The sequence below is a fragment of the Aythya ferina genome (assembly GCF_964211825.1).
Source record: "Aythya ferina genome assembly, chromosome: 19".
NCBI classification, from domain to species: domain Eukaryota; kingdom Metazoa; phylum Chordata; class Aves; order Anseriformes; family Anatidae; genus Aythya; species Aythya ferina.
In genome coordinates this window covers 9427806-9454050 of record NC_140309.1, presented here as the reverse complement: position 1 = coordinate 9454050, position 26245 = coordinate 9427806, and the positions used below count along the sequence as shown (strand labels likewise).

The 26245-nt window shown below is 54.6% G+C and overlaps 2 protein-coding genes across 2 annotated transcripts in view; one reads left to right on the top strand and one right to left on the bottom strand.

Annotated features, from left to right (window-relative positions):
* NXN (nucleoredoxin) overlaps positions 1–10878 on the bottom strand; it is a 52171-nt gene extending 41293 nt beyond the window's left edge. The window contains exon 1 of the mRNA XM_084493400.1: positions 10546–10878. Coding sequence (XP_084349526.1) covers positions 10546–10863 — 318 coding nt within the window. The 5' untranslated portion in view covers positions 10864–10878. The remainder of the gene's footprint in view (positions 1–10545) is intronic.
* A 5338-nt stretch (positions 10879–16216) lies between these two features.
* On the top strand, positions 16217–25886 carry SLC47A1 (solute carrier family 47 member 1). Its single transcript, XM_084493391.1, has 17 exons — positions 16217–16361; positions 17836–17937; positions 18434–18502; positions 18838–18986; positions 19393–19435; positions 20166–20210; positions 20612–20709; positions 20944–21041; positions 21360–21473; positions 21695–21762; positions 22216–22324; positions 22715–22790; positions 23122–23191; positions 23833–23965; positions 24333–24427; positions 24666–24747; positions 25075–25886. Exons 1-17 carry the CDS (start codon positions 16263–16265, stop codon positions 25308–25310), a joined length of 1686 nt encoding a protein of 561 aa, XP_084349517.1. The 5' UTR covers positions 16217–16262; the 3' UTR covers positions 25311–25886.
* The last annotated feature ends 359 nt before the right edge of the window (positions 25887–26245 follow it).

Genomic DNA, 26245 nt, shown 5'->3' with positions numbered 1-26245 from the left:
CACGTCGCACGGGGCTGGAAAAGCCGCCGGCACCCGGAGCAAGGAGGCTGCTGCTCTGCTCCCCTTCCCTCCAGACAACAGGCACAGCAGCTTCATTTGAGCTCCAAAGCTTTGGGAACAAACCCTCGCACGATTTGCAAAGCTCCCCGAGCACGGAGATGGCAGGGGAGAGGTGGTTCTGAGCAGCAATGCAGCCTCTGTGCTACTGCCGCCAAGCCAAGCAGAATTAGAGAGGGAGCAGCCTGCAAAATAAACGTGGGGAGTCACCGGCTTAGGATACAATCAGCATAACTCCTCGCCCTGCTAAACAGCAGCTATCAGTTGATAAAGAAGCGCATTCCTGGATGCTGAGCGCTCAGGCAGTGCTTGTGCAGCAGGATTTGTAACCTGCTGCCCTCCAACCCGCCCTAAAAGCACCAGAGCAGCACCCAGAAGAACTTGAACTTTCCTTTGGAGACTTCGCCCTGACACAGGGCCTTTCAGCAGAGGATCTCAGAGCACCTTACGACCATTTAATTAAAGCTTCCAGCATGGGAGCAGCCTCCAGCTCACACAGCAGCACAAGCAGCTCTTTCTTCTGCGCTGCTGCGGCACCCAGCTCAACCGGGAGTGGGACCCCGCAGAGCTGGTGGATACGGCCCGAGCTGCACCCAGCCTTTGGCAGGACGGAGTGGGGGGCTCTGGGGACAGGAGGGGAGATGGGGACCTGAGGGGGACAGCGCCCAGAGCCAGGAAGGGCACACGGAGCAACCAAAGAGCAGGGGAGGCGAAGGCAGAGACGGCAGCGAGATGGGGGCTTGTGCTGGAGGCTGGTCCAGTTAAACTCGTGCCCCTTCATCATTTAAACACCAAATATTTCCCCAGCACAGCAGCACCAGGGGCCTGTCCGGCCACCTAAGAGCCCTGGAGGGTAGGTAAAATGGGAAACCACACTTTTTTTTTTTTTTTTTTTCCCTGCTTACCTATGGGGTGAGACTTTTGCTGGCTGATGTAAATCCGTTTAAACACCAGTAGGTTCAGACGTCTGCCTGTGTACAGTGTCAGCTGCGAGAAATGAGCTCACATCCAGATGCAGTGGCATGTCAGGATTAGCCCGGGCTGGGGCAGGAATGCTTCCATGTATGGAAAAATATTGGAGCACTGAAACCATAAGCTTGGAGCAGAGCAAAGTGAGAGGCCCTGTCAATGAGGCCGTGGGCTCAGGTTTAGAGGATTTAGCGGCTCAGATCCGCCACGAGATCCTCAGCACGCATTACCATAAACTTCACACTTTTTCCAAAAGGGACTCCCCTAGCAGTGCTGCGAGGGGGAGATCCTAAAGCCGTTTGTTTGCTCTGGAAGCGGGGCTCACACCGCTGGGTGCAATTATCCCTCCCCGAGCGGGGCTCAGGCGCTCACAGGGTGGCTGCTCGTACCTGCCCAGCCGTCTCTGCAAGGGGGCAACGTCCTCTTCAGCTGCTCCGGCACGAATCGAGAGGGCTCATTTGTCAGCACGCTGAGCTGCTGCTCGTGAAGTAATGGCTATGACTTCATCTCGCCAGGGGAAGTCTCTCAGGAACGAGGGAGAAGCAGAATTCCTCTCTCCAGCTCGCTCGCACAGTTGCAATTAGTTTCGGTTGTGTCCTGCTCTCTCCCGCACACATTACCTAATTCTCACCCAGATTCCCAAATCCTTGCACTGAAACGTAAAGCGAGGCTCCTTTCTCTGCTCCCTCCTGGTGGGGCTGCTGCTGCACCCCGCTGTCACCACAGTGTCACCCTGAGCCATCCCAGACACCTCACCTGGGCTCCCCAGGATGCCACCAGCTTTTTTTTTCCTTCCTTTAATGCCTTGGGCATCAACCAGGAACCTGGTAACTCCTGGCAAATTAATTTTAAATAGGGACCTTTGCGGAGAGGACTCCAGAGCCTTTCTCCCCGGCTGGGCAGGTCTGTTCCCAACCTTCCCGGCTGCAAAACTCACAGCACAGCCTCACAAACCACCCCATCGCCACGCTGCTGCTCCTGGCCTGGGAAATCCGGCTCTGCTTCTGCCCCAGGCGGCACAGGAGGACTCCCGGCGCCGGTCACCCCGCTGCATTCCTCCTTCTGAGCAAGCTCTGCGAGGTTTGCTGCGCCCTGAGTTCGCTTTCCTGTGATTCCACTGAGCGGGCTCCTGCCCTCACTCTCCTACAGGGCTGGCAGCACAGCTCGTGGTCCCCACGGCTCCCTAGAAGCACATTTGGGGCTTAACTCTGCAGACCAGCATCTCCCTGACGCTGTCTCCACTGCTCGTTGTCCCAGCACAAGCAGTGGGAGCATCCTGGGGGCTCTCCCGTCCTCGTTTTGTGAGCAGAGGGGCTCGCTGTGCTCTGGGCAGGGGGCTGATCCCGCAGCAGCCCACCAGGCAGGGCCCTGACGCACCAGCAGCGCTCAGTCAGTCGGTCACGCTAAATAAAGCCCGCAAATTCTCTGCGTATTAATTGTTGGTTTCAATTGTTGCCGGTGTTGAAAGGCGGACGTGAGAATATGCAGAAAACATTCCTGCATCTGTTTAGCTCTCCCCCCAGTCAACACGACACTGCATTTTCTTTGGAAAACTCACGGCGATGATCCGATGAGCCACCCTGCAGCGGGGCGCACGCACACGGCACCCGGGCGGTAATCCGAAATACGCGCACAAATTCTCTGGTGGGAAAGAGAAGGAACGTATTTGTGTCTTTTTGCTTACTCATCAGCTCCTCGTTTCACCGCCAGCTCCTTCACTGGCCTTATCTTTACTTCGGGACCTTCGGATTTAAGCCGCAGTTGTATTTTTTGGCTGCGTAGCCAAATAGCGGTGGGACCCAGCACAAGGAAGCCGCTCCGAGCAGAGGAAGGGACGGCAGCACCTCGAGCACAGCTCACTACAAGCCAGGCTGCCCACGCACAGCTGGGGGGACAAAACCCTCCTGCCCCTCCGAAAGGGGATCCCAGAAAGGGCACGATGCTGGGCTGCGGGTACCAGTCTGGAATTTATCCGGCCGTGGCACAGATTTCCTGTATGGCTTTTCCGGATTGTAAATCTCCCCGTGCCTTTTGTTCACCGCCTGTTCAAATTACAGGCTCCCCGAGGTAGGAGTCTAACACCTGTAGCAGCACAGGTTGGATTTTTGCAGCCACGGACAGGTCCCTGAAGTGTCTGCCACTGCAGCTGCCCGCCTGTGAAATAAGTGCCTGTAACGAAGCGCGTCCCGGAGCGAGGTGACGAGACCTCGCTGGGGTTCGAAAACATCAGCCAAAAAGTTCCAATAAAAGCCCAACGCGGCAGCGTTAAGGCATCAAGAGCAGAAGGGAGGCGAGGAAACGAGAGGAAATTGCTGCACACAAAGCACGAGTCGCAAGGAATCCAAGCGCCCTCCGCGTGCTCTTCCCTTCCCGACTGCCAGCGCACGGCGGTGGCACTGCCACGAAGCCACCTGCCTGGAGAACGCATCAAACACCTCGTGTGTTACACCAGGATGTGTTACAGAGCTGACTTAAAGGCTCCGTACAGCCAGGATTATTCAGCACTCAAGCCAGCCTGAAAGCTCGGGAGTCAGCTTGTTATTTGCTGAACGCAGGGGGCCTGAAATTATCCGTGAATAGTTCAAAGCCGCAGTTAATTCAACATCTCTCCTTTCAAAAGCACAAAAATCACAGATTCCTGGGGTGTGTAAGCTTCTTAAAAATGACAAACTACTAACTGCCAAATCAAAGCGGCAAACAGAAATCCACATGGCTGATAAGACAAATAGTTGCATTTTAAAGAGTAATTAAATATCACTTTGGAATATTTTGCTTGGAACTTGGCTCCCTGATAAAAAATGGGAGGGGAAGGAGAAAGAGGAGGAGGAGGAAGCAACCCGTGTATACCAACGAGGTTTTTGCAGGGTAAATGCTCAGGCAAATGCTGCCCAGCCTCATTTCTTCAGCCCAGAGCAGCCCCTGGCACCCCTTGATGCTGCCTGGAGCCCCAATTCCAGCAGCTCGCCCTGTCCCCGCATGGGGCAGGGGCGAGCAGCAGCCTGGGCTGATCCCCCCCGAAGCATCTTTTGACTTTGCCGAGATTAAAACCATAACCCAACCCGTACGCTGGGAACGTCGCTGAAAAAAACAGGAATGCAAAACACAGCAGAAGTGAAACCTTATCCCAGGCAGCACCAGCTGACCTCGCCGTGCGCAGCTTTGAAACATTAAAAGTCCGTCCATGAGAAGGGATCAGAAACCTCCAAAACATCCCTCGACCCTCTCAGAAATCCTACCACTTCACACAGACTGCCCCAGGACTAAGAAGCGCCTCCAGACAGCGAGAGGTGATGGCACAAAAGGCTTGATTCGAGTCCTGGAGAAGGAGACGGTTTTGTCCAATTCAAACCCCGGTGTTATCAAACTGCTCCAAAAATCTGGAGCGGGCTGAGTCACGAGCCGAGGCCTGGGGCAGCTTTTTGGGCAGGACCTGCAGAGGCCAGCCCCCGAGCCAGCCACACGGCAGAGCTCTGAGCTCCTGCTGCTTCCCCCTGCTGTAAAGCCAGCAGGACGTGAACAAAGCACGGGCCTGATCCAGATACCCCTGAGGTTTATGGAGAGGCGTCCAAGGGCTCTCAGAGCAGGGCCTCGGATATCTGCAACAAGCAGCCGAAGGGATGCAATGAACAACCCGGCGGATGACACACCAGCGAGACACGCAGAACATTAATTTCCCCCCTGGGGAAAGCGCTCAGGCGGGCGGCGTTGGGGATGTGTGGGGAAACCCAGCCTCAGAGGAAGTCTGTGATGTTATTGCAGGACGTGGATTTTACACCCAGACCTGGGGGCTGCTGATCCTGGGGTTCCACTGCAAGGCCGGGGGCTTTGCACAGGAGATGGTTGGTGACTGCACGGAGGGTCGCCGCAGAGCTGTACGAAATACGCTCAGAAATCATCTGGAAAAGCGTCAGCGACACGGGTTAGAGAATGTTTTGGCTTTGGTGCTGCGCTCACAACGTGGAAATGCTGCAGAGCCACTCCTGGGCCAGATGGAAAGCTGGCTGCTCTGCCCCTCCAGCATCGCCCTGTGTTTTTGCACCTTCTCCCGTGGAAGAGTTCCACGTTCAGCTTACAAAGGCACGCCTTGCTGGGGAGGAACCGTGCTGATTGCTGCACGGAGCAAAGTCGCTGTGCTCAGTTCTGCAACCCGAGAGTAACAAATGAAACGTCAGCCGGGCATTTTTCAATGGACGTTTTCATTTCAACATCTGGATTAAGATGCCACAATGAAAAACAGCACACAGGCTCCCCCGCGCCACTCTCAGAGATCTCTCGTTCTTCTGGTTCAGAACCAGCGGGTTTCAGAGCAAACAAAGAATCGGTCGGTGCTGCTGCTGCCTCGCTCCTTACTCAACAGCCTGATGTCATGAGAAGAGCAGATTTTTCAAATCTGCATCTCCTCGAGCCAAGGATTTCACACACATTCCCACCCCAAAAAACACCAAGTCAGGAATACAGCTGAAAGCGATTACCTCGATATTTTTCTATGATGAAACTCAAAAACTGCCTCGACTGCCTTACCAAACCCTCCGTCAGACAAATCCCCCATCTGTGCTGACCGCCTGCCTCCCCGGCCTCAGCAGATGGCGGCTGCAAGAAGAAACCTTGCAAGTCCCTGAAAACCAGGGTGTAACCTCACCTGTAACCAAGGGTTTGGGGCCTCCTCCCCCCCAGGTATTTAATACCATCTGATTTAGTGGTGTTTCCACCTCCTCCCCACCATTTCTTGCACAGACCTGGCCCCCGCCTGCTCATACAGCAGAGCTGCAATGCTGGCACCACGCTGCACACCTGCAGCTCCTCACCAATCCGTCTGGGGTGTCCTATTAGCAGAGCTCCTACAGCTGACGATCTTTTTAAGCAGAGAGAAAAAGCCTTGTTCTTGGAAAGACAGGGGGCAGAAAACATAATTAAAAAAAAAAAAAAAAAGTATTTATTGTAGAAATCTTCACAAGAGGTCAGTCACATTTCACCAAGACCAACCTTTTACCTGCAGTGATGAGGACGATGTGCCCCCAGTACAGAAGAGGTTCTTCTATCCATGCCCAGCTGGGATCACCCGTTACCTCTGTCAATCCACTGGAACAAAGCCACCCAAAGCTATGAACACGCTCCTCTCCCTCTTAAACAGAGCTGCTGTTTTCCTCGTGCACAGAGGAAGAGCACATGCCCCTGTCACTGAGCTCAGCAAGAGCCACATTTTGTATTAGTACAGGAGATGATACCCAGACCAGGATGCACAAATCCAGCTTTAGGATGAAGGGAAACCACTCTCTCCCAAGCAAAACATATTTACCAGCATGAGCAAAGAGAGATCCTCAAACTGTTTTCAGAGACTTCACTGAGTAATCACAGAAATGTAATAAACATGTTCTGCATTCGTTTAAAACCAGAAGAGAACTATTTCGGCTCCAGTGGAAACAGTTTGGCCTTCCCGGGAAGCATCTGGGCAGCATTCAGGCAGATGCATAAAGGCAGTGGAAAGCAAACAGACTGCGGGGCGAAGCACGGAGCGTGCGGCGCTGCGCACGAGCGGCCACACCAAGAACAAGGGGTGGGGAAAATCGGGATTAAAAAGAACGAGGAAGGTGACTGCACCAGGCAAGTAACAGGTAGAAACAAAAGCAAGGGCAAATAAAGAGCAGCAGAAGATGAACTGCTTCTCTCTCATTGCAGACACTTCTCTCTCTTTTTAAACTGTTTCTCTTAATGCAGATCCTTTTCTCTTCCAGCGCAGGGACCCTTCTTGCACCCTTCTGTACGCAGGGATGTGTGGCAGCACCTCCTCGATCCTGAAAGCAGCCAATTTGGTAGCAAAAAGCACCCAGCTGGCACAAAGCACCGCAGCCAGCAGGGACAGCACGCTCCTGCCCAAGGCTCTGTGCCCCCACTGCTCCGACAGCCCCAAAATGTCCCCCATGGGCTCACCCAGGAGCTGGGGGTGCTGGTGCTGGCCAGGAGATGTCGGTGCTCCCGTGGATGGAGCACACGGGGCACGCAGGCAGCTGGGGCTGGTGACATCGCCGAGCCCCTTGGTGCCTTGGGCAGCCGTCAGGAATTAATGCCGGCCTGAAAGCAGCCCTCCAAAAGTTGAGCAGCTGCTCGTGCAAGCGGCTAACGACAGGGTGATGTTAAACTAAAACCCCGGCTGAAACAAAGGGACGGCTCGACATCTCCCTTGTGCCCTGCTCAGCGACTCCAGGCTCCATCAGGAGACAAATCAATCGCCGGCAGCTGCTGTAGCTCCCCAAAACCCGGCCTGAGCGCCTCGACTGAGGGATGTGTACCAAGAGTTGAAGGCCTCCGATCTCATTTGGTAACGATTTCGTTCTTGAAAAAAAAAAAAAACTCACAATAATAGGGCTGCCTGTGGCTCAGACAGAGGCACAGCGCCATCCTCCTCATTAATCAAAGGCCTTCCCCATGTCCAGATGTTTGCTGACTTCTCCGGCTCTTTTATTACTGGTTTGGAGACGGAAATCCCTGCTAAAGTTACCCAAACGTAACCGGTTGCTGCAGGACGCCCTCAGTCCTCCAACCTGGCATCGCCGAGCTCCCCAGGAATTCCGTGAGAGCGGCTCCTTTCCTGGGCAGCCCACGCTACTGGCACCGATATCCACAGGAGTAAGAGGTTATTTCACTTTTAGCACTGTGGGAACTTTACCGTGAGCCCAGAAAGGAGGCTGGTTGCTCGAACCCAGCAAGGCTCAGTGCCTGGGCTTCGGAAAAGGGAGAAAATTGAAAAAAAAAAATAATAATAATACCACGGAGTGCACCAGGGAAAGGTGATGGGTACGCTGATAAATATTTCAGTAGTCTGACAAGCAGGAAACTGTCAGAGCCGTATTATTCAGTAATTCTGAGCAACAAAACTGATGCTACAGCCAACACGGGACAGTAAGTCGTCTCCCCACAAAGCTTTCACAACCCCAGACCAACTATCGGCTGGCTGCCGGGACCTCCAGAGGTCTTCCAGCCACAGCCACCAACACAAAAGAGCCACGGCTTCACCCGGCCAAGCTCCAAGGACGATTCCCCACAGCCCCTCCGGGCCAAGGCTGTGAGCTCAGGGATGAATTTCAGTTCCCTGCCTGGTTTTCCCACGTCTCTGCCTCCCTTTTATCCCTATTCTGTATCTACACAGCGCTTTTCTTCCAGTAAATCTGTGTAATTCTCTGGGGCTTGTCTCACATCGGGTTTAAGAATAGCTTTTAGAGCAAAAGAGCCATAACTCAAAAGGACTGTCTACATTTTCCTAATGCCTTTGTTTTTAAACAAATTAAGCCTGCAAGGTACCGAGCATATGCTAGACATCCCCAGCTCTTGCTGGCATGTAGTTAAAAAATAGAAAGTTTGTGCTTTTCTGGAGAGCCGGGTCATTAGCCCGCCTATTTAAAAAGCAGCCTATTATACAAGGAAACTTCTATCTGCCTGAACTACAGATTATAAATCTCCTGTTTAGAAATCTGATATCCCGACATAATTGCCCTTATAACTTACAAATAGGTTCTCTGTTATCCACAGATTAAGCTTCCTCCAAAGCCACATCACATCTGCTTAGTTTTGAAAATATACAGCACAAGCTTCAATTACTTTACACTCTGCACAAAAATAATCCTGAATTTAACTCAGGGTTTCTTGGAATAAGAATTTAAGACCCCATAATCTTTTTATTTCATGTTTTCTCGCAATCTAATAGATGGAAGTATTGGCCAGAACGTAAAATTAATGCCGCCTTCCACTCCAACCACTTCCCAACAATTTCATTATGTTACAGGGGAATTTTTAAAGCAAATACGGCAAAGCAAAAAGCCCCAGCACCTAAACAACCTGAAACGTTCTGCAGGGAAATGGCCAGCTGCTAATTGGAACCACAATCTCTTCATGCCCCTGTAGCAAGAGGTTTGGGTTTTAAAGGCACTGATGTTAAAACCCAGCTCCTCTGAGGGACAAAGCAACTCCCCTCGTTAAGCCAAGTGACCACAGCCTGCGCTCACAGCGCCCGCTGAGAGCTGCCTCGGGTTCAAGGGGGGAAACTGGAGGGTCTTCAGCAGCAGCACCCAGGTGGGTCAAGCTGGACAGGAGGAATCAGAGGTTTAGTGACAAAAATGACAGCAAACCAGCCAAAAATCACACCACCTATACTTCTGAGAAGAGGGGACATCCAACAGCGAGCCCAATGACAGAATATTTCCAAAGATGACTTCGCCGATGCGCACAGCGGAGGGCTCGGGGTCCGGGCCAGGAAGGAGAAGCCTCTTCCACCCCAGCAGAGCCCACATTTGAAAGGGTCACCCCCTGGGCTCTCGAGGCGTGGGATTGAAGCCCAGCTGCAGGCGAAGGGCTGGGGGCGAGCCCACCTCCTCCAGGGCTGAGCAAGCGCCCGCCTGGCCACCGCCAGTGGCTGACAAAGGGAGAGGACCCCGCTCGCCGCACCCGCGGCTTTCAAACAGCCCGCTGCGATTCCGCTCCAGAAAGATGTTTAGAAATGACACTGCGGGGCTCCATCTTTTTAATTATTGCTCAACAGCTTTCAGAGAAGATTACGTTTGTAAAGGCTTTTTTTTTTTTTTTCCCCTTAACCTACCAACGCTGAGAACTCGCTGAATCTGAAAATCTGGTCTTTGCCCTCCCGTCCCTTGCAGCCTTAGATCTCAGGGTTTTACAGAGCTCTTTTTGTCTGGTATTTCTCAGTGTTTCAGATGAAACCCTTCAGATTAGGGACTGTAACTTGTAGTATACCAAAAATACCAGCTGCTGAATAAATACCAAAAAAAGAACAGCATCGATTCAGCCGGCTGCTTTGCCAGGAACTCCCAAACCGGCTCCAATCCTTTTTTCGATCACCAAACGTCCCTTTACAAGCTGAGGGAAACCACAGACCCGATCGATGCCGTCCCCAAATCCTCGCCAACATCCCGCAGATCCCCTGGGGACGCAGCCGGGTGCTCCCAGCCCCGAGCTGCCCCTCAGCCAGGCAGAGCCACCGCCAGCTCCAGCCGTAGCACCAAGTTTACGTCTCGAGGAGCAAATCCCAAGGAAGCCAGGAGGCTTACAGAAAACCCACTTTTATTTAAGAACTGGGTCCCACACCCAGCAGACGTCCCCGTCCTCCGCGGGGCCAGCCAAGGCCGGGGCACGGCCAACACCCGCCGGCTGCCCTCGGCCCTGGGCTCGTTCGTTTTCCCTCACACCCAGGACTCAAGAAACCATCCTGGGCAGCTCCCCTAAATCCTGGGCAGCTCCCCTAAATCCCCTTTCAGCCTCAGCATCCCCCAGGAGCGTGGCGAAACCCAGTCCCACAACCCCACCGCCCCTCTGCGTGCCCCCAGCCCTCTGCCCCAGCCGTGCCCAGAGCCCTGGGGGCGCGCAGGAACTTTCTGGAAGGCTCCGAGCCCGCAGCCCCACCGCTCCTCGCTTCATCCCCAGCGGGACAAAGCCCGGCAGGACCCTCCCTATGGGGCCACCCCCCCCCCACACACGCACAAACCCCTCACCGCAGCCCCGTCGCGGTCTCACCTTGCGGTGCTTGTCGGCGAAGGGCAGCGCCAGCCAGGGCATGGCCCGCACCGCCTCCTGCCACTGCTGCTGCTCCTGCTCGGCCGACACGAAGACGATCTCGAGGCGCTGAGCTCCGGCCGCCGCCGCCTCCCCCCTGAAGCGCCCGTAGAAAGCGGCCAGGCTGGCGCCGAGCTGCGCGCAGGGGCCGCTCAGGCTGCAGCCGAAGTAGAGCCCCACCAGCGAGACCCCGCGGGCCGCCAGCGCCGCCACCGCCACCTCTTCCCCGTCGGCGGCCACCAGCACCTCGCCCAGCACCTCGGCCAGGCCGCCCGCCATCCCGCTCCTTCTTCTGCCTCCTTCTCCCCCCCCCCAACCCTGCAGCTCAGCCCCGGCCCCGCCGAGCCCCGCTCTGCGCCGCTCCCGGCCCGCCCGGGCCGCCAGGGGGCGCTGCCGACACAAGCGCGGCCTCCGCCCGCCCCCGCCGCTGCTGCTGCTGCTGCTGAGGGGCCCGGCCCGGCCTCCCCGGGGCTCCGTGAGGGGAAACCCGAAGTGTGTGTGTTGGGGGGGGGTTAATGGATGGGCGCTGGGTGCCCTCACGGGGTTTGGTGTCTTGAGAAGTGGTTTTGTTCCGGCCTCGCTAAGCTCTCGGCTGTCCCCCCTCGGGTCGCAGCCCGAGGTGGGAAGCGGTCTTTGTTTGCCAAATGGTGAACCCCAAAAGCCGAAGCGTCGAGGCGAGGAAATGTGGCTGCCTCGAAGCACGGCGGCTGGCTGCCTTGCGACGCGGGGAGGAAATAAAGTGTACACAGGGACATGCAAAGCAGGCTTTGAAATGTATCCCCTCTCGTAACCAGGGCCTGCAACCTGCGAGCACGCAGGACATGCAAGGTCCCCAGCCACCCGTGTCACTGCCCCAAGCCCGAGCCACCCACTTTCCAGCGACCTCCCCACAAGACCACAGCCAGCACTGGGTGCCTGAATCCAAGACTTCAGCTTCAGAAACCCCACAAACACACCTCTAAAGGCACAGAGCTCCTCTGGTGCCACACAAGCACACTTTGGTGAGGGAAAGGTGCCTGCACAGGGCAGCCCCCTGCTCCCTGAGGGCTTTCCTAGGAGAGCCCCAAAGCAGCAGCCCCACATCTTGCTGGCTACTGTAAGAGACGCTTATCTTTACAACATTTCCTTACTTGGCTTTTCACTTGGCTTCTTGTTATTGCTGCTTTCAATTGTATTTAAAGTTGTTGTATAGCATCCAGAGCCATTAGGGGATGCTTTATAAATACAATTAATTATCGTTATTATTATTAGAGCATTACAATCTCTCTTTTCCTTTGCCAAGACCTGCTCCCTAGAGGTGGTTCAAAGCAAGAGGAGTTTTGTCTTGTTTTTATTTGTCCTGCCTTATCTGCTTTAATTAAGTATTTGGGCTCGTTAGGGCAGGGAATCTGTTTTTTAAGTCGGTGGCCCTGAGCTCAACAAACCTATGTGGCAATATAAATACTCTGCAGTAAATAATGATATTTATAGCTGCAGTCAACTGAAAATGACCTCTTTTTTAATGAACCAAGCAGAAATAAGATGCCCTGAAACAGAGAACAAGTAAAAAGTGAGGACCAGCTGGACCTGTCCAAGCAGCATCCCCAAGGCGAGGCTACCCAAAATGGGGTGAACCCATACAAATTCTGGCAAGTCCCGCTGTGAGTGGCCATCAGCTCACATGCAGACCCCGCAGCATCACCCTGAGGGGCCACAATTAAAGAGGCACAAGGACAGCGAGGGGCTTTCACCCAACAGTTTATTGTCTGCAAAGAGCTATTGCCAATCTGTTTTTTTCTACTATTCATTTTTAGAGCTACTGCTTTTGAAACTGCACCGCCCGCGTACTGTATTTTTCTCTAAAGTATTTGGCAAATATTTTGCCAGAGTATCTGGCAAACAGCATTTGGCAAATACTTCCACTGGCCTTGCGGTTGGTTTCCCCACAATCGGTGTTTATCGGGGTCTTTTCCACAAGAAAGGAAATACCGAACAAGTGGTCTGAAGAGGGGCGAAACCGACGGGTTTATGTCAAACAAACGAGAGAAACCCTGAAAAAAAAAGAGTTTCATCCCCGGCTCCCTCCTGCTCTGCGTGGAAGCGAGGAAAGCTCGGCGTGCTGGAGGTTCCCGAGCCTCAAGTGACACCTACCGGCAGCGGGGCTCGGGCTCCTGCTGCCGGTGCCCGGTCCCCGGTGTCCCGGTGGGGCAGGAGGGATGCAGGGTGGGCTGCGGGAGCTGCAAACCGAGCTCAGCTCACGCTTCCTGTCTCAATCGGAGAAGCTCTTCACACTTCGTGGGTTCTGCCCGAAGTCGGTGATGTGAGGGCGTGGTGGTAGATGCTCATCAGCCCGAGAAAATTAAGCCCGTGGCATTAAAAAAAGAAAAAAAGAAAAAAAAAAAAAAAAAGGTACGCTCAGGGTGGTTTCTTAAGCAGGAGAAGCCTGATTAACCTAAAGCCATAGGTTAAAGAAGCCACCAAAGAAAACTCCTGGCCACCAGCAGCCTGGTTATCGTGGGAAGGGCTCCAGCAGGGTTCCCAGCACACGGGTGGCAGCAGCAGGCGGCGGTGGGTGCACGGCGGTGCCAAGGCAGGAGGACTTGCGGGTGCCAGCGGGACTCTGGATTTCTCATTGCTTTTGTGAAACTGGCAACTGCCTTTTGGAGACTTTCCATCCATTGTGAACAGCAGCTTCCAGCCTCTCTGTAACCCTTCTTACAGAGGCGTGCCTGCGCTGGCCATATGGGACAACAGGGTGAGCAGTTCTTTTATGTGACCCCAGAAATACAACCTGCCCGATACCCTCTGGAACATGATGAGAAGGCTGACTGCAACAGGGATTGGGTGAGCATCCTGAGCTGCAACAGGCTGTTCCTGCCATCTCCCATCTCTTTTACTCCTTCAATCCTCTTTCTTAGTACTGTTTCTCCCCTCTGAGATCAGAGGACACAGCTACAGGGCACAGCTCTGATCATGTGGTCCCAAGGTATGGCACTTAAAAACTAAAGGCTCTTTAGTTTTTAATTTAGCTGTATTCTGAACTCCAAATGACATGGGGAGGAGTGGATTTTCCATGGTATCTGGACATTAGCCAGTAGCCAAGTCTCTTAAAAGAAAAGGGGCTCTTCAAACAGTTGAGCGTTTGACACAAATCCATTGTGTTCTGACACTTTTCTTAGTTGGTAGCTCTTAATCTTAATGGCTCCAGACACGGTACATTTGTGAGGTTTATTTTAGTAATGTGATGTTGGCTGTATTTCAAAATATGGACATATACATCTAGAGAAACCCCTGGGTAGCCATCCTGCTGGAAATCTGCAGAGAAAGGGCCTGATTCTGCTCTCCTGATGCTGTGTGCAATTGCAAACCCTCTCCCTTCAGCTGCTTTCTTCTGGATTTACACCAGCATTGCTGGGAATGGCACGGGGGCCCAGCTGTTGAAACCAGCTCCGACAGGGCAGGCCATCTGTGTGCTCCAGATGGTTCGTAGCCAGTCACACATTAACTCCTTTAAACAGGTCTGTGCTGAGGTACTGGGCTTCCTCAGCACGGCTTCACGTTGACTGGAGGTCTACACTGGCCGAGTTCAACGATGTTACGCTCTGAAGGAATTTGACCCTTCAAATTCTTCCAGCCGGTGTTGCAACAGCGTTAACATCCGGACTGCTGGGGGCGGCTGGGTTCAAGGCCAGCCCTACCTTTGACCCTCCCCATCCCTGGGGCTCTGGCAGAAGAGCCCTGCTGAACCTTGTGGGGCAGCTGGCAATGTCCTTGTGCCCGTGATGGAAAGGGAAGGAGCAAATGTGGCAGCATGAGGTTCAGCTTGCACAGCACCTCATCCCCTCCCCGGCAGTGTGCTGCCTGTCCTGCTGGCAGCGGAACAGTGTGGTCCCAGCCTGGAGATGTCCCTGACTCTGCTCGTCACACCCAGTCTGCTTCCCAGCAAGATCAGGGTCCACATGTGACCATGAAAAAAGAACAACCCTTCTGAAAAATAAATATTTTATTTCAAACAGCAGCAGCAAAACAAAAGAAGAGTGCGTGTGTGTGTGTATGTCTGCTTGTCCATCCATCACAGCCCTTCCATGTGTGTTTGGCTCTTCAGGGACTAGCCCAGGACCTGGCTCCTGGGGCTGGAAGGTATTGTTTCCCCCCTAAGCCTGAAGAGAAAGAGTTTTATTCCTTTCATAGTCCTTTTCCCCAGGTTTCTGCCTGGTTCTCTCCCTCCTCCTTGCCAGCCCTGGGTCTTGATCTCAGCAGGGTCACCAGCAAACTTCAAAGCGACTCACACTTGTGCTGTTTGTTGAGGACTGAATGGCACCATCTGAGCCTTATCTGTCCCCTCCTGCCTACCGGCACCGCAGGAACCCTCTAGCCATCAGGCAGCTGACTTACAACTGCCAGGCAGGATGCACCTCGTTCCCTGCCAACAAATTCTGTTTCTTCATAGCTGCCAAAAAAAAATGCTGCCTCGCAGGCAGCACAGACTCCCGCACGAGCACCGAGTGATGTGAACACTGCCTAAGGAAGAGGAAACTGTCCCAGAGTTAAAATAAACTCGGGAACTTCACACTGAGCTTTACATTGTTCTCTCCTCGTTTGTGAAAAGGTTTTGTTGATCGGTGAATGAAAACCTCTGCACTGAAACATGCGTTTCTTAAAGAAATGAATTTGGGGGAGTTTTGCAAGGTGACGTTTCCCCAAAAGTCAGCAGGAACAGGAGGACCAGACCACAACACCCTGTTGTCCTGCAGTGCCTGGGTCTCAACATGGCACATCAAATCCCTGAGGCTGTGACTCACCACCGCTACTGCCCAGCTTTCCATGATGTCACATTACAGCCGAAGCAGCAAGGGGGGTAAGTGACACATTAACGAGGTTTTACATTTCTGCTTGGTGGCATCACACCTGTAGGGCACCAAGACAGTGTTTAAACAGCCCTAAAAGCAAGCCTCACTTTCCACTGTAAAATTCCACACATTGGAAATGGATTTTGTTACAGCTACTTGGTTATGGGCACCTGCGTGGAGGTAAAATCTCACCCAACAGCCCCGATCCTACCCAGAGCAGGGCCCCGTTTCTCACCAGGTGCCGGGCAAACACAGCCACAGGCACCACAGCCCAGAGATGGTCCCACCTTTGAACATTTACACCCCTGCAGCACTGCTGAGGTGTTTCAGCCTGCCTGGCGGACAGGGAATCCCTTTTTTGGGGGGTGATTCCCCCGGTGCCCAGGCTGGCTGGTGAGGTGTCCCTGGGATGGGACAGAGGCAGAGGGGCCATCCCTGGAGGGTGCGCTGAGCAATCCCTGCCTTGGCTGAGCAAACCTTGTTGGGGGGCTCTCTGCAGACCCATATCCCTCACAGTGTCCCTCGGGACATTTTTATAAGGCTCCAGCCCTACCCCTGAGCAGGGGGGGCGCAGCCCATGCGTGTCCCCACCCCACAGACGCTGCCTCACAAACCCTCACCCCCCAACCTGAGGGGGGCTCCTCAGCCTCCCCCAAACGCCTCCGCGTTGGAATCCCCTCAGGGGCCCCAACCCCAGCCCCAGCCCCGGCCCCTTCCAGGCCGAGCCGAGCCGGCCCGCACCGCCCCCAGCCGGCACCCCATGGCCCCGGGGGCGGGGAGGCGGCCCGGGCCGTGCCCATAAGGCGGCACCGGCGGCTGGAGGGGGGCTGGAGCTCGGCGGCTGGGCCCATGGCGACGGCAGCGGGGTGGCTGCGGGGAGCCAGGCGCCTCCTCCCCGTGGGTGTCCGGCGGGAGAGCCGGGAGCTGGCCCGGCTGGCGGGGCCGGTGGTGAGAGACGGGGCCTGAGGGGACCGGGGAGGGGGGGGGGGGAGATGGAGAGGAACCGGGCGGGTAACGGCGGCGCTGAGGGGAGCGGAGCGAGGCAGGCTCCGAAGGCGGCGTTTTCACCTCGCCTCCCTCATCCTGGCTCGGCTCCGAGCTCTGCAGAAGAGGCTGTGTGCTGCTCTGTACCCAGCAGGCTGGGATTAAAGCGTTAAATCGCCACCGTTTAGCCCTTCGCTGGCACCCGGCTGCTTGCTCGTCCCACAGAGCCAGCGCTGGCTCTGGCAGCCCCTTCCCAGCATCTCCCTGCCGGGTGCTGGTGGCACAGCCCTCCCTCAGTAGGGTCCTCATCCGAGGGCAGGAACAGCCCCCGGCCTGAAGCCCTGGGACACAAAGCCTTGAGGCTCAAATCTGCTACTCCGCGTGGTGGCTAAGGACCAGCTGCAGGACAGCGCTGAGATGCCCTCGGTGACATCTCCCAGGGACCTGGTGCGACGGGGCCGCAGAGGAAGTAACGACTGGTTTCTGTTCCTGGAGCAGAACGCGTCAGCCCCAAGTCCCGTGCCCCCAAGTGCTTCTACCTTTGGCACAGTGCTGCTCTGTGGGCGTTGATAACCTCAAAACCAAACCTACAGCTGCCTTCCAGGTGTAGGACGTGGTAGTTCACGCTCGTTTCGTGTCAAACCCCGTGCTGGAGCAATCGTGGTTGTGCAGACCTCTCCTGCGGGGATTACTCACTGCTGAGACGTGTCGGGGCCTGAGAGCATCCGTAGGCAGCAGCGGGAGGTCGGGGTGGGAGAAGGTTTTGTTGGGTTCTTCCTCAGACCCCGCAGGAGCTGATTCTCCAGCAGCCTGGGCTTGGGAAAGAAGCGAGAGCAGCCCCATGGTCCCCAGCCATGTCCACATGTCAGTGGGGCTCTAGCTCTTTGCATCCAGTCCACGCTGTGCTGCAGCTCTGTGCCTCACATGCTGGAGCAGGGCTGTCCTCATGCCAAGGGAAAATGAGGTGGTGAGCACAGTCTCTGCGACAGCATCGCCAAGCCTTGCTGTAGCCCCTGGCAAGGAACGAGCAGGCTGGACGTAGCATCTCTGCAGGAGGAGAGGACAGTGTGGTTTGTGGAGCTGAGCTTTTCCCAGATGCATAGAAGCATTGGGATTTTTTATTTTCTCTCTCTACTCGGTTTTCATGATGGAAAAGAGGCTTTCTAGGGGAGCCATTAAGCCCCAGCTAAACAAAGACATCTGGCAGATTGACTCTGCAACACCAAAATACCATCAGAGGCAGCAGCCGGTGTGGAAAGACAAAGCCACTGAGAGCCTGTGGGAGGCTTACAGCTGCTGGTCCAAACCTGACCAGTCATGGTCCAAACCTGACCAGTCATGGTCCAAACCTGACCAGTCATGGTCCAGCTGCAGGGGAGGGACGGTGCTCATCAGGTCTGGTTGGGTGATCACCTCACCATTCCTCTTCCCCCCCCAGTTTGTAGCCCAGCTGCTGGGGTTCCTGATCAACGTGGTCAGCTCCATATTCTGCGGCCATCTGGGAAAAGCCAAGCTGGACGCTGTGACACTGGCTGTGTCTGTATGTATTACTCTGTTTTTCCTCTGATTTAAAGCATGTAAATAGAGACATCAAAAAAGAAGTCTTGTAGGAATGTTTATCTGATGACCCTGTGTATCAGCACAGCCTGATGCAATGCAAATATTGCATCCACCAAATTGTTCCTTCCTTTGCCCCGAACAGAGGCAGGGGATGAGAGCTGAGCAGTAATGACTGTGCTGGTGCAAGGCCAGCAGCTGGTCAGGGAGCTGGAGCTGCCAGACCTAGGCGTGTGTGTGCTGAGGAGCAGCACTGTTTGTAGTCCTTTAGATACTCATCCCTCGGTAGAGATTCCTTTTCACATCAGAACAGGGAAGAGACTATTTAGGTAACATGAATGTGTTATTTTGAGAAACAGAGAAAGACTGGAAACTTCCCAAAAACCCATAGCTGAACTGTCTCTCCACCCAGCTGGGAGGGACACAGTGCTTAGGGCCAGGTCTTCCCTTGCAACCTAAGTCGCTTGTGTCTCCTCCAGGTCATCAATGTGACAGGCATCTCCATCGGTTCTGGTTTGGCCTCAGCATGTGACACACTGATGTCCCAGGTAAGGTGCAGCTCCCCCTTTGTACCTGGTGGGGTTGGGTTGGCAATGTCTCACCTCCTACACAGCGTGGTCTGGGCACAAAGGGTGGGAGGCAAGGGTACAGGCAAGGGATGGATCTGAGATGGGCTCCCTGAGGAGCACTGGGTCACGCTTGGGTAGCAAAGTGGGGTGCAATCCATCTGAGAAACAGCTAAACCCAACCAGCTTGGTGCTAACCACTCCTGGGAGCAGGGGGGAAAGGTATTTAATCAGTCCATTGTTGTCCCAGTCTTGAGCACTTGCCCAGATCCTTCAGTTCCCCATCTCTCTCACCTTGCTGCTTTGTCCTCACGCAGACATACGGTGGCAAGAACCTGAAGCAGGTGGGCACCATCCTGCAGCGAGGGATCCTCATCCTGCTGCTGTTCTGCTTCCCTTGCTGGGCACTCTTCATCAACACCGAGCGGCTCCTCCTGCTCATCCAGCAGGACCCCGAGGTCTCCAGGTCAGGGGTGACATTGAATCTGATTCCCCCTCAGCAGCGTGTCAGGTCTCAGCCCTCCAAGCCCTGAAGCCCCTGGGTCAGAACAGGGTGTCATCTAGGACCTTGCTTGCTAGCAGAGCCAACAGAAACCCCCATTAACAGGTTAAAGAGTCCCTGAAGCTTCCCTGGGATTTGAGGCCTCTGTGTCCTCTGCATCTGGAGGACTGCAGGGAGTGCCCATCACCTCTCAGCTTGCTACCAGAGGCAGTGGCTGGTGTATCTCTTCTCCTCCAGACCTTCTGGGCTGGGTATTTGGCTGTGGCTGGGTAGTCTTGAAGTTGAGACGCCATGGAGATCAAACGCAATGCTGCTTGGTTTGGCTCTTGCTTTCCTGTATCCTTAACTGAGTAAACATCTCTCTTTCCAGGTTAACTCAGGTCTACGTGATGATCTTTATTCCAGCTCTTCCTGTAAGTTGCTGCTAAAGCTGTTAGAAGCTCTGTCTCCCTTGGTAACACGGGGAAAGGAGGAAGGGTCCTTGCACTGCAGGTCACAGGGCAGCATGATTTCAGGTTTTACAATGTGCACCTTGATCTTAGGCATTAATGGACGTGCACTGGCCAGTGGCTGCTGGACCAACAAACACGCAGCCGTTCATCTTAGTGTGCAGAGGCTTTTACTACAGGCCACGTCTCTGCCCAACAAGTAAGAAGCTCTGGACATTGGAACCAGGGGCTGCAGGGCTCACTCAGCTCTGTGATAAAGGCTGCAGCTCGCTGTTAGCACATGCAGCCACTGGGCTCTTTGCTGCTTACTCCCTCTGGAGAGGCTCCTCTAAGTTGGAGCAGTACTCCTGGAGAATAAGTGCCTGTAGGTTAATGCTTTCTGCCAAGGTTTTCAGGCTCTGCTGTCCCATGCTGATAAGGAAGCAAGGGAGATCTCCCACTGGGAGACTGATCTCCGCCTAGCAGGAACGGGAGGTGCCTGTTGTTACTCTTGGCTTGGGCTGCATCCAGTCCCAGCAGACACCAAACTTAACACAGAGCAGAGGCGCAGGGTGTCAGGCATCGTGCTGGGCTGTGGCACCCTGACAGGGCCATGCAAGAGTCCTGGGAAGGACCTAGCTGCAGGTGTTAAACTGTAGCTGGCTGCTGAACCATGGTACGGCACTGCTGATGAAATGAATCCTGACTTTTACAGGCGGCGTTTCTGTACCAGCTGCAGACAAGATATTTACTAAGTCAGGTATTGTGTAACTAACTGGGCTCTGGGCCACGGGTTAAAGGTATTCCTAGCAATATGGATAAGATTAGGGATCTAAATTCTTCCCGTCGTGGTGAGAGCTGGGCTGAGGAATGTGTGATCCACAGCCTCCAGCTGGCTCTGCAGGACAGGGAGAGCTCATGGGGAACCACCCTTGGGTTGCTCCATTCCCCCACTGCTACCTCCCAGCTCTGCACCAGCTCTTGAGCCCTGCATGCTGCCTTCTGTGTGTCTGACACAGTCCTGAAATGCAAGCCACCTTCTTGGCTTTCTCCTTGGACCCTGCTGAAGGTCTCCCTAGTGTTCACTGGGTGGTGGCTGCAGGTTTGGGGGCTTGGATTGTGCTGGGGAAGCAAACTCCAAAGTCTCTCCTTGGCTTCCAGGCGATCATTTTACCTCAGGTGGTGACAGGAATTGCAGCCAACATCCTCAATGTGGCCATGAACGCCTTCTTCCTATATGCACTGAAGCTGGGCATAGTGTAAGTGTGAGCAGAGGTGGTGACAGCCCCTCCCGGGGTGCAGGGGTTTGCTCAGGGCTGTAGGGGTTTGTTTTGAGTGCCCAGTTCTGTAGCACTCTGCCCCCAGCTAACCAGCTTGGAAAGATAAGGCTGGGGGTGATTTGCTTGAGACTTACATGGGTGGCACCAGGTCCCCTGCTGAAGCTGAGGAGTGGGTGAGGGTGGTGTTTGTAATCTGCCTGTTTCTCTCCCCAGGGGCTCAGCCTGGGCCAACACTGTTTCTCAGTACACCCAGGCCATTCTCCTCTTCCTTTATGTGCGGTGGAAGAAGATCCATGTGGAGACCTGGGGAGGTACTGTTTGTGGGTTGGCCCTTCAAAATACCAGTGTCTGGCCCTGGGGATTTGGCACAGTCACCAGCACCTGAGGTGTAGGTCCAACAAAGGAATTACCATCCCCTCACCGTGGGGCGAGGCTGTAGACATGATCCCACGGCCTTTCTGGGGACCCGGCTTAATTCTTGATCACCCTACCTCAGGGATGCACGACAGTACAGCAAGACTGAGCTGATGTGCTGGGAGCCATGGCTGGGATGCTGTCCTGCAGCGTCCAGAAAAGTGTGTGGCTCCCTTTGGGGAATGCACTCACGCTGCTTCACTCCTACCTTGCAGGTTGGACCAGGGACTGCCTGCTGGACTGGGGCTCCTTCATCCAGCTGGCGGTGCCCAGCATGCTCATGATGTGCATTGAGTGGTGGACCTTTGAGATCGGGAGCTTCTTGGCAGGTGAGTCCCAATCCTTGTCGTTTGGTGCAGCCATGCCTGCTCTGGTGGCCACCTCTTGAGTGTGTCCCTCAGCATCTCCTGCCAGCAGCGTCCTCGTCTCCAGAGCTGATTCTGTAGGATGCTGCATCTGTGAGATGGGAACCATGTAGTCACTGCCTCCTTGTCAGCAAAGGAGGAGTTGTAACTCTGACCTAATGAAGGATGTGCTGAATCTTTTCCAGGACTGCTCAGTGTGGTGGAGCTGGGCGCGCAGTCGGTTATCTACGAGCTCTCCTCTGCAGCTTACATGGTAAGGGCTGGGTGCGTTCAACTGGGATCAGCCTGGGAGGATCCCCCAGACAATGGTGCTGGGGAGGGAAGCATGGCAGGAAGCAGGAGTCAGTACCAGGCAGGTGATAACTCTCAAGCCTACCGTGTAGCTGCCAACCAGGGCTGTGCTGGAGATGAAAAATCCCTTTACTGCATTTGCCAGTCTCTGCTCAGAGAATATCCGAAGTCTGCTCGTATTGGCATCACTGTGATTGTGTGTGTGTGTGTGTGACTGCTTCACCAAAGTGGCTGGGTAGGGGGTCTGTTGCAACTCCAGTCTGCTCTGATGCTTCCCAAAAAACTCTGCACATTGGGCAGGAAGCAGTGTGGGGGTGGGTGTTAGCACTTTGTCCCAGATTCCCTAGTGGGAAGAAGAAAATTTGGTGCAGGCTTTAATTGCCACTCACCCCCCTCTTTGTCTCCTGATACTCAGGTGCCTCTGGGCTTCAGCGTGGCTGCGAGTGTCAGAGTGGGCAATGCCTTGGGATCAGGGGATGTAATGCAAGCCAAGACCTCCTGCATCACTGCCCTGCTGTGCACAGGTCAGCCTAAGCCCCTGCGGAGGGGAATAAAAGACAGGTATCAGCACCGGGTTCAGTTCACCTCTCACAGGGCTGGGGACACCCCACCAGCAACCCCAACCCACTTGTTTGGTCAGGGTGAGACCCTGGCTCTTCTGCTCTGTTAGGAACCTGGCACAAAGGCTCCAATAGTGAAAAAATGCAATTTAGCATTCTGTTTTCCACCTCCAGAAGGTGGATGGAGCATCTGGGCAGAAAATGGGGAAAACAGACTTGTCCTCTACTGCAGTGACAGCTGGAGGTCAGCCAAGCCCGGTTCCTATCACTTGAAGCCCCCGAGGTCTGGGCCTGACCAGGAGCAGGACATGCTGCCTTTGAGGCAAGCTGTTTGATTATTTCTTTTCCTTGCAGAAGTTCTTGCTGTGGTGGTTGCAACATTACTGGGAACCCTAAAGGATGTGGTGGGCTACATCTTTACCAATGACAAGTGAGTTAACAGCTTTCTTTAGAGTATTGATAACTTCCCAGAGAATGTGATCTGCCCCAGAAGCAGCTTGGAGGGACCTGAGGGATAGAGTTCATAAACGTCCATCTGGCAAATGTGTTCCCCAAAGGTTTCTCCTCACCACCAGGTGTCAGTGGGCAGCGTGGATGCTGCTGAGGGTGGGACAATACCATACCCAAGCTGTGTGCACTCCCCACAAGTCTTGTGGGCTGGGAGCAGGCATCACAGCTGGCCAGGAGATGTGTCAGAACCAGAATGTCTTGAGATCAGACCATGTTGCTTTCCCTGATCAGTACATACATCTTCTCCACAGGGAGATCGTTACCTTGGTGTCCAAAGTGATGATCATCTTTGCTCCGTTCCACTTGTTTGATGCAGCAGCAGTGAGTATTCCAGCACATAGAGTGATCTCTCTTTGTAGATTGGGGTGCAGCGGAGACTGCAAAGCTGATTTCAGCTCTCTCTTGATCTGTTAAAGTGACACAGAGAAGCAAACTGAAAAACTGTCACAGCAGCTACTTGCATTAGCTGTAGTATCTCTGTCCCTTGTGCTTGCAGATGCCCACTGGCATTGCTGCAGAACTGCCTAGTTCTTCCTCTTTTCCTCCCATCAAGCCTTCAGCTTTTTACTAGTTTTTCAGAGCAAAACAAGCAAACTTCTGACATCTCTGAAGATCCAGCTCTCACAGCACAGTGGCAGTCCTCATACAACTCATTAGACAGCAATGCCAGTCTGCTTTCTTCTGTCATGTCCCTGGGAGGGAGATGTAGGCAGTGTGGACAGCACGGTGAAGTCTGCTGCTTGCCCCTCGGTGCCTGCAGATGGCTCCGTGCTCTGTGCCTGGCTCAGCAGCTGGGAGGAGAGGAAACTTGCACCACGCTGTCTGTGACCTGGTTTTGGTCCCTCTGGGCTCTGTGGGACAGTTCCTGGGGCTCCCGTTTTTGCAGGGCTGTGCTAAAACCCCAGCTGCCCTGTGGTGGTACCAGCTATGACACGTGTTCACCTTCTGCCTGCTTTCCTTAGGCGACCTGCGGCGGTGTGCTGAGAGGCACAGGGAAGCAGAAGCTGGGTGCCATCGCCAATGCTGTCGGCTATTACGCCATCGGCATGCCCATCGGCATCTCGCTGATGTTTGCGGCCAAGATGGGGGTGTTAGGTAGGTGCATCGTGCGTCTGGCAGCGGGAGCCTGGTTGGGTAGGAGCTGCTGGGCCAAACCCTGCTCCCTGGGCAAAGGTTCAGTCCTGGGACTTGAGAGCCTCCCTCGGGTCGGTGGGGCTGAAGTACACACTGACGTGTTTTGCTCAGGCAGGCTCTGTGCTGTCTCTAGCAAATGGGGGGAAATCAGAGCTTGCTCCCAGCACGGGACCTACTCAGGCAGTGCTCCTTCTCACCACCTCTCAGGGCAGCTCTGTTCTCCTGGGACGATGATCTCACCCCACTGAAATCCTAGGGCATTTTAGCAGTGATCGGCAGAAGCTGGGTTTCCTCAAGCCCTTGCTAAAATACCTCTCCCTTCTTGCAGGGCTATGGGTGGGGATGATTGTTTGCATCTCCTTGCAATCCCTCTCCTTCTCAGCGTTTGTCATGCGCATGGATTGGAAGAAAGCTGCAGAAGAGGTGAGACTGGTGCTTTCCTGCAGCAACTCTTCAAAGGTGTTAGGCTGGCTCCTGCCCCAGTATGGTACAGCTGTCTGGGGGGGAGCGAAGTGACACAGGATCTGTCACTGCTGTAGCACAGGAGTAGTTCGGTGCTGAGCATGGTTTCTTTGGGAGGGTGGAGGAAGGAGGCTCAGGTTTGCTTGGCTGGGCAGCACATCTCTGCTCTGAGAACAACAACTCTTCAACGTGTTTTTAGGCTCAGATCCGAGCTGGACTGAAGAAACAGCTAGAAGATGTGAACTCCAATGGCACAGCTGCTAACAAAACATCTGCTGTGGGTATGTAACCAGGCCTGACAACAGGGAGGGAGCCCCAATTCTCCACCCATCCCTTCCTCTCATTCAGGGTCATGCCAGTGGTGTCTCTCCTGTCAGCCCCTATGGCTGGAGAGGGCACAGTATCTGGCACTGGTCCCCATTACCTTTGTCACCACCCCGTCTGCTCCAGGGAAGAGCCAGAGCACACCCGTCCCTGTGCTGCTGCACGTCCCAGTGTCCGTGAGCCTTGAGGGAGGACTCTCAGGACTGTCACTGGTGCTTGCAGCTTCACACTGAGAGCTGATTTTGCAGCTTGGCTTCCCTGCCACACTGACCTCTCTTGCCCAGATTACATCTCCGTGGACACAGACACTGTAGACACCGTGGTACTGCCTGACAGTGTGGTGGGAGGCGAGAGGCACCCTGACCACGAGCTCATCACACAGGAGGAACCTGCGGCCATCCCTACTCCTCCTCCTGTGGCGTGGAGGGCCGTGATCATCCGCCGGGTGCTGGCTGCTGCTGCTGCCCTCGCTGTGCTGCTGGCGGGCGTGCTGGTGCGGCTCCTGACCACTAACAGCTAGAGGCAGCACCAGTGTGCCACGGAGAAACTGGCTGCGTGTGCAGGAGGGCAGGTGGGAATGTCCCAGGGGGACGGTGTGGGAAGGGATTCCCCCCTCAGCACCTGGTTAGAGACACTTTGCTCCATGGCTGGTTAACTGAAACTGTCTTATGCTACATCCGTAGCTCTTAAAGGAGGGGAGTGTGCAGTACCTGGGCTGGAGGTGCCTCAGAGCTTCTCCAGCACTGCCTGGGGGGCGTCACTTGGAGGAGGCTGGCCAGGGATAGAGACAGGGACCTTGTGATGCTTCCTCCTTGCTGGGAGCATTTGTCCTCGGCATTTACTAATGGCAGAGGCTTGTGCTGCCTGCACAGCACCATCCCTCACCCACCAACCTGTGCCTGGATCTCAGTGCATCAGAGCCCACTCTCTGTTGCTGCAGCAGTGCTGTGCAAGGCCAACTGTGGTGGAAAAGGGCTGACCTCTCTGCCAGGTCTCTGACTTTGCTCTACCGGGTATGTGACAAGCACAGGGCCTAAATCAGCTCTTTGCACTTTTGTAATGTGGGCTTTTAATATAATAAAGTTTTCTGAATAAACATCTTGCTGTTAATGTGGTATGAACATGACCTGGGTGGGTCACTAGCACATCCAAGCTATCAGCACAGAGACACAGATTGAGGTAGTACTGAATGACCACTTTTCATGAGAACAGCCTTAAAAGCACCCTCAAACTCCTGGTCCTGGGTGGTGAAGCTGACTCTGGCCACAGGGTCCTCATGCACTGCCAGCCCCCTGACACTTACACCAAGCCCTGTCCCATGTTCCTGCTCTTACCTGGAGCTGCATGGAGCAGCGATGCCGTGGGTTCTGCAGCACAGCCGGTGCTCAGAGATGAGTACCGCATCCAGTGGAGGATGGCATCACCCGTCGGGCTGTGCTGGGTGCCTGTGGATGG